Genomic DNA, 6275 nt, shown 5'->3' on the forward strand with positions numbered 1-6275 from the left:
AAGGCATGCCTGCAATGAGGAGAGCATGAGTCAAGTTTAAGAGTGATCAAAAATTAAAATATTTATTTAAAAAAATCTAATTTTGATTGGGATCAGCTCAAACTTTCTATGTAACATAAGTATTTATATGTATCAAAAATGGAGAATCCTCTCCTTTTCAATTTTGGTAAAATTTGGCCCGAGACCCTGTACTATAGTACAGGGGCTTTGGCCTGATTTTGGAGCAATTTTAAAAATAAAAAGGAAGCCATCTTGAATAGTAAAGGAAAGGAAATACCAGTATTGCTAACATGGAGAGTTTATATGACCTTCCACATGAACCTGTAATTACATTCTGATACCATTGACACTATAGACTATAGGATAATGACAATACTAAAAAGACTGTACATGGTGTACTTTGTACATATACATGCATTGCACTACATACTACACTACAGGTCATTGCTAAAGGTGTATGTACTTGTACATGGATAGATTCTACAGGTGACTAATGATGAAAAGAGAAACTACATTAAACCTGATGCTTAGAATGCAACAACAACACTTGTAATCCAACTAACACTACTGCCAATTAACATACTGTTAATGGGAAAATAAGATTTTTACAATGTACGTCTAGACTATGCTAATGTTGACTTTGTACTACAACACAATTGCAACCACCTCAATATAGAGCATTAGTCGGGCAGTAAAGGCTATAGTGACTATTGCTACATGTCATGTACGTACTTTCTTTCATCAGGATCATCCAGGTTGTTGGAATGCTCATGCAGTTTATCACAGCAGTCATCGATTCGAGACTTGAGGTCTACTTCAAGGTTCTCTATGAGTTGTGACGCCATTGAACTGAGAGAAGAAAAGAAGAGAACAGAGTGATTGCAAGAGAGAGGAAGAGTCGAAAAATAGCAAGAAAATTTTACCTACCAAAATCTTAGTCCAGCTTCAATCTCTCCGGTGGATATATCATTACATATGTCTTTGGTTATCTCCCATTGAGACTCCAAGAGGTTCCTGTCTGTAGAACTGACTTGAACAAGGCGCTCGACGTAAGAGAAATACAACTAAAAACAAATAATAATAATAATAATGGTAATGTACATGTATGTGATAATAATGTAATGACACTTGGTAATAACAATGACAAAATAATAATTGCATTTATATATATATACAATTACATAACAATTAGTCTAAAAGGTACATGTTCACTCACTGTAATGCATTACAAATGCAACAAAGATTACATGCATATACATATACATATAATTTCCATTGCATTTACCTGTAAGACACTTTGAAGGTGCTTCTCATAACAAGCCATGTCATTATCAACCAGTTCAGCTCCGCTAGGATCATTGGCTATCAAGAGACGTACCTTTGAGCGATAAAACTTCCTAACCCTCACCGCCTTTTTGAGCGTAACACAGGACTCTTGCACCAACTAATAAAAAAGAAGTATCTATAATGTAATGTGTAACTGAATAAGCACACAAGACACAGTCTTAAAATGCTGTAGTGTAGAGCATATTGTTACCTTCTAAGAGTAATTGCTCATACATGTATGTTACATTAAATGATGCACCCATGCACTGTGATTAATGGACTTTCCCCATTTATCATTATACTTTAATAAATTGAATTAATTGTCAAGTTCAAATAAGGTACAATCATTATTACAACAACAGCCAAGCCTGATCCTCTCCCTTGTTAAAATAAGGAGAGTCTTACCATCCCAACAGAATAAGGAGTTGGACTCTTGTTCACTTCAGTACGCAGTCTCATAGACTCCTGCATTATATCCAATGGAACTCTGGTTAGACGAAGATACTGAAAGAGAGAGAGAGAGAGGGAGAAAGAGAGAGAGAAGAGAAAAGTAGCATGTACATGTACATTGATAAAGTAACCGACTTGTTCAGCAAATGGCGGAAGATTCATGTCCTGAAACTCATCATTCCAGCACTTAGGGGCAACGCTGCTAGCACGCTTCATTTGAGCAGGCCCTGGAGTACTAACACCTCCAAAGTGAATAAGACGAAACGGGGACAGTCTCTCTAAAAAAGAGCTATTATCTTCACTGTCGCTGTCTTCCGACTTATCTTCTTCGACCTCAAGCTGTTTCATTGCTTCTTTGGCAGTCTTGAGTATCGGCTTGATAGACTTTATAAGCTTCTCTATCAGCCAATCCAGACTCTTTCTCTTGAGTACCTGATCAACAAAACGGCTGTAGCCTTTGGATGACACTCTCTCCTCGTCAATCGAGTAGATATTACGAGATGAGAAGAGACGCTGTAGAGTGCCTCTTGAGCTGGATATGGAGTTTTGTGTTTGGAAGAAAGAGCTGGCGAAGGAGAGAGCACTGAGTGAAAGGGACTCTTCAGGATCAACTGATATCTCACTCGTAAACAAAGGAGGAGTTGGGAGAGGAGGGTTCCCGCCAGAACCACCAGATCCTTGACGAGAAGGTGTGCCAGGTTCTACGTTGCAAGGGATTGGGTCATCTTCTGAGCGTCTCACTGGGTTAATAATGACTCCAAACCATTTAGAAAGGTTTACTAAATGCTTTGCGAGTCCTTCCGTGATCTTTAGCCAGAGGACCAGTGCAGCTCTGCGTCTCTTGAAAGGCAATTGTTGATATTGCTTATCAACAACCCTCTTACTACTGGCATATAATAGCTCGACTCTCTCTAGATCAGAGAGTAGCGAGTCCACATCTTCAATGGCCTGCAACTGCTCTTCACTCAGGAAGTTATCAAAGCTAAACTCGACCAATGAAGCATCAGAATCATTAGACTCTTGCTGGGTGAGTGTCTGAGGCCCGTAGTCATCTTCTCCCTCAGTCTCTCCTCCTCCATCCTCCCACCTAACTGACGGATTATTAATGGACGTCAATGGAGTCTCATCCCCTTCTTCTTCTTCTCCTTTCTCCTCTACCTCCTCCTCCTCTTCTTTGTTCTCCTGTAATGGCATCATCTTCCTCCGTCTAAGGCTCCCTCTCTTTAGCTCGTTCAGTTGAGCTGGAAGACTCTTTGCTGACTCACTTAAGCCACGGAAGTATCCACTAAGTGTAGAGTCGGAAGAGAAAGAGTAATGGATGATCCGATAGAGTATACTGCCACTCTCACACTGGAGCTGATAGTCTGCCTCCTCCTGGTCCTCTAGCGTGTGGTTATTGAGGTAAGCTCTCAGTTCCATCCTTAGCTGCTCGTTATCGGGACCAAAGGGATTCTTAGCATTGAGATCCTCAGAGTGCTGTCTCGGGATATGGCCTGGCTGGGTACTAGACTGCTGCTGACGCTTTGCTATCATTTTGAGTCTCTTGGAAAAGTTACGATAGAACTGCTTCCTATCGGGAGGACAGTGCATGGAGTGAGAGGAGGAGGAGGAGAGAGTAAGAGATAACTGTGCATCAGATTGTGACCTCTCTATACTGACACCAGGGGGTGCGTGAGAGAGAGAGGAGAGGGAGTAATACGGAATGATATTATCAGTTGTATAAGAGAATGATGGCCGCATGTGTGAAGGGATTCCAGGAGAAAGCATAGGATTAGGAGAACCAACCTTCCCTAGCTTAGAAGGATAGGGACTAGAGGAGAGTTTGGAGCTGTAGGTCCCTGGAGATAAGTGAGGCAGAGGATAAAGCAGAGGTGAGTCTCCGGTAGGTAAATAATGAGGATCAATAGGAGGAGGATATAGGGACGTATCGACTGATGGTGATTGGTTACGTGGGGGAAGAGGGTAAGATGAAAGAGGAGGAACATTATAAGATAAAGGAGAAGGAGAGGAGGAAGGGTGAGAGGGGGGAGGAGGGTGAGAGGGAGAAGGAGGGGGTAAGGGGGGAGGAGAAGAGGGAGGGGGTAAGGGAGAGTGAGAGGGGAGAGGGTGTGAGGGAGGAGGGTGTGAGGAGGGAGGAGGGGAGGAATGTGAGTGTGCTAGTACAGGGTAAGGTGGGTTAGAGGGAGAGGGACTTGAGAAAGAGGGTCGTGGTGGTTCAGTGTTCGTATAATTAGCAGTGGACGATGGTGAGGTGCTCATTTCTGGATGATTTATTGCTGATTTGACATTACGCTCCATCTGTCTGCTCTTTTCTTTCTTCTTCTTGTCACACGACGAGACTTGACATGATTCGCTACTGATCTCTTCTCCCTCGCCAGTCAATGAATATCGTTTATGTATCGAGGAATCAGAAGGCGTCGATACTGATTCAGACCAATCAGCTGATTTTGCTCTAGTAATATCCTTAACTCTATACGGCGACTGGTTCTCAGATGAAGAAGACATAATCTTTCGCGACGTCTTGTACTTGTGTCCACGACGTGACATTTTATGCAACCGATTATTAGATGGAGGGGTAGACCCAGTCAGTCCTTCATCATAAGACCCTGACTCCTCCTCCTCCTCCTCTGATGTTGAGTCTACTGGTAATGAGGAGAGTTTATCATCAGTTTCTCCACTAGCCTCTTCGTCGATGCCTTCCACGACGTGGTCGGGAAAGTAGCTCTCTTCTTCTCCTTCTCCTTCCGCCATGAGCTCTTTTCTTCAAAGGAAAAAGAGGAAGAAATACTCCTTACAAAAACATGGAGAATTTGCATTAGAAGAAGGACTGTCCCTTAGTAAAACTCCGTAAAAAATCAGAGACGGTCATGTAACGTTAACTGGAAGTCGATGTCCCCGTACACTATCCAATATGGCCGCAACAATGGAAGGTGGAAAGAATATTTGTGCTGTTCTGAGAGCTAAAGGAGACTTACAGTTGGTAAGCAAGTGCAACAATCTGTCTATTAATAAGTTTTCTGAGCTTGCTGCATTGCACGGGCTGGAATCTACAGCTCTGCCTTTATGCAATAAGGTTATGGTTTTAGTGTTTCTTTTTGAAACCATTTAGGAAGAAAGAGTCATTCCCAAGGCTGGGAAGGGAGGTATGGCCCTATGTCCTATGCTGCAGGTGCAAACTCCTCTATATATTTACTCTCTATGTAGAGGTGCTCCTAAGAATGAAATCAGTTGGTATCTGTGGGAGTGATGTTCATTATTGGACCGAGGGGAGGATTGGTGATTTCATACTCAAAGAGCCAATGATAATGGGACACGAAGCTAGTGCCGTAGTGGTGGAGACTGGGGAGGGTGTCAGCCATCTCAAACCAGGTCAGATATTAGTAGCATACAAGCTAGCGTATTGTGCAAGATATTTCTGTATTGCCTGGGGTATGTATGCTTGTGTGTTTGATTCTGTTTGCACTATTGCTGTATGCTCTTGTTGGAGGTGGGGCTCGTTTATTGACTGCAGCTGCTTGTACATGTACGTGTAGAGTATGATAGTAAGCATCATCAAGAGTAAGTAATTATCTGCTCTTCACATCATGTAATTAGATCAATTGGTAGACATTAGTGAGTATGGACATAAAAGCCATAACAGCTCTACTTTACGAATATGTCAAAACAATAAACAAGATGGTTTTTAAAAATTGTCATAGATGTGTCTACATTGTATATGTATGGTGGTTTTTGAAAATGGCTTCTCTTTAAAACCAAGCTGTTGGTTTTAGCTCCTAAACCTTCCTTTATAACTTCAATTCTTTTTCTTAAACATCTCCTAGTCTAGAATATCTTACTATAATGCATACATCCTTATCTGAGGTGTAGCCATTTTAAAAGCAATTAAACCTATAATAATTGCACCATCCCACACTAATAAATTGTGTTTTAGAGCACACAAATGTACATTGTAAATACATACTAAAAGGCATGTTTTACAAACTTTGGGTAGCATCTCCCTAAAGAATGATTTTTTTTAATAACAGGGTATTGGAAGGAAAAACAATCGTTTGTTGATATCATAGCATAGCAACCTTATACGCCATCCTTGATCTTAAAATTTGTTTTTTTGAAAAACTAATTTACCACGTAAGGCTTGTCATTGTATGAGCTCTACAAAGGCTTGAAAATTGTCGTAACGTTATTAGCAATCATGGTAATAGGCTTGAAGTGGTGAAAAGTTCAGACAATGGTTCGAGAAGATTGTATTGTATGATTTTCTTGTCGTATGATTATTGTAGTTATTAATGTTAAACGACTAATGGCTATAAAAGTAGTTGAGTGTTTCTATCACAAACAACCATTCAGTTGAAAATGTATTCTATTCTACTGGTTCTTTGTATTGCCTCATTATCTGCTGCACTTGATGGTACTTGTGTTAATCCTACTACTTTGTCTTTCATTGAGAATTCACTGAGTAATATCAGTGATCAGCTTAAAGGATCATCTAATGGAGTGAG

The 6275-nt window shown here is 41.0% G+C and overlaps 2 protein-coding genes across 2 annotated transcripts; one reads left to right on the forward strand and one right to left on the reverse strand.

Annotated features, from left to right (window-relative positions):
- Window positions 1-698: 698 nt before the first annotated feature.
- LOC105315347 (uncharacterized) lies at window positions 699-4527 on the reverse strand. The gene is made up of 5 exons (XM_020005860.1): window positions 1912-4527; window positions 1732-1830; window positions 1286-1444; window positions 928-1064; window positions 699-849 (listed from the first exon to the last, which is right to left on the reverse strand). Exons 1-5 carry the CDS (start codon window positions 4525-4527, stop codon window positions 714-716), a joined length of 3147 nt encoding a protein of 1048 aa, XP_019861419.1. The 3' UTR covers window positions 699-713.
- A 132-nt stretch (window positions 4528-4659) lies between these two features.
- Window positions 4660-5324, forward strand: LOC109589873 (sorbitol dehydrogenase-like). The gene is made up of 3 exons (XM_020005861.1): window positions 4660-4756; window positions 4886-4919; window positions 4981-5324. The coding sequence occupies exons 1-3, from the start codon at window positions 4688-4690 to the stop codon at window positions 5307-5309; spliced, it is 432 nt and encodes a 143-aa protein (XP_019861420.1). The 5' UTR covers window positions 4660-4687; the 3' UTR covers window positions 5310-5324.
- The last annotated feature ends 951 nt before the right edge of the window (window positions 5325-6275 follow it).

The sequence above is a fragment of the Amphimedon queenslandica genome, unplaced genomic scaffold (assembly GCF_000090795.2).
Source record: "Amphimedon queenslandica unplaced genomic scaffold, v1.1 AMPQUscaffold_10779, whole genome shotgun sequence".
In the NCBI taxonomy this organism is placed as follows: Eukaryota; Metazoa; Porifera; class Demospongiae; order Haplosclerida; family Niphatidae; genus Amphimedon; species Amphimedon queenslandica.

Coding starts and splice junctions, on each gene's coding strand:
- LOC105315347 (XM_020005860.1), bottom strand. CDS start 4,527: ATGGCGGAAGGAGAAGGAGAAGAAGAGAGCTACTTTCCCGACCACGTC. Junction 1,445..1,731: donor CTCCTTATTCTGTTGGGATG/GTAAGACTCTCC, acceptor CTTTTTTATTAG/TTGGTGCAAGAGTCCTGTGT. Junction 1,065..1,285: donor ACCTTCAAAGTGTCTTACAG/GTAAATGCAATG, acceptor ATTTGTTTTTAG/TTGTATTTCTCTTACGTCGA.
- LOC109589873 (XM_020005861.1), top strand. CDS start 4,688: ATGGCCGCAACAATGGAAGGTGGAAAGAATATTTGTGCTGTTCTGAGA. Junction 4,757..4,885: donor CTAAAGGAGACTTACAGTTG/GTAAGCAAGTGC, acceptor GAAACCATTTAG/GAAGAAAGAGTCATTCCCAA. Junction 4,920..4,980: donor TCCCAAGGCTGGGAAGGGAG/GTATGGCCCTAT, acceptor CTCTCTATGTAG/AGGTGCTCCTAAGAATGAAA.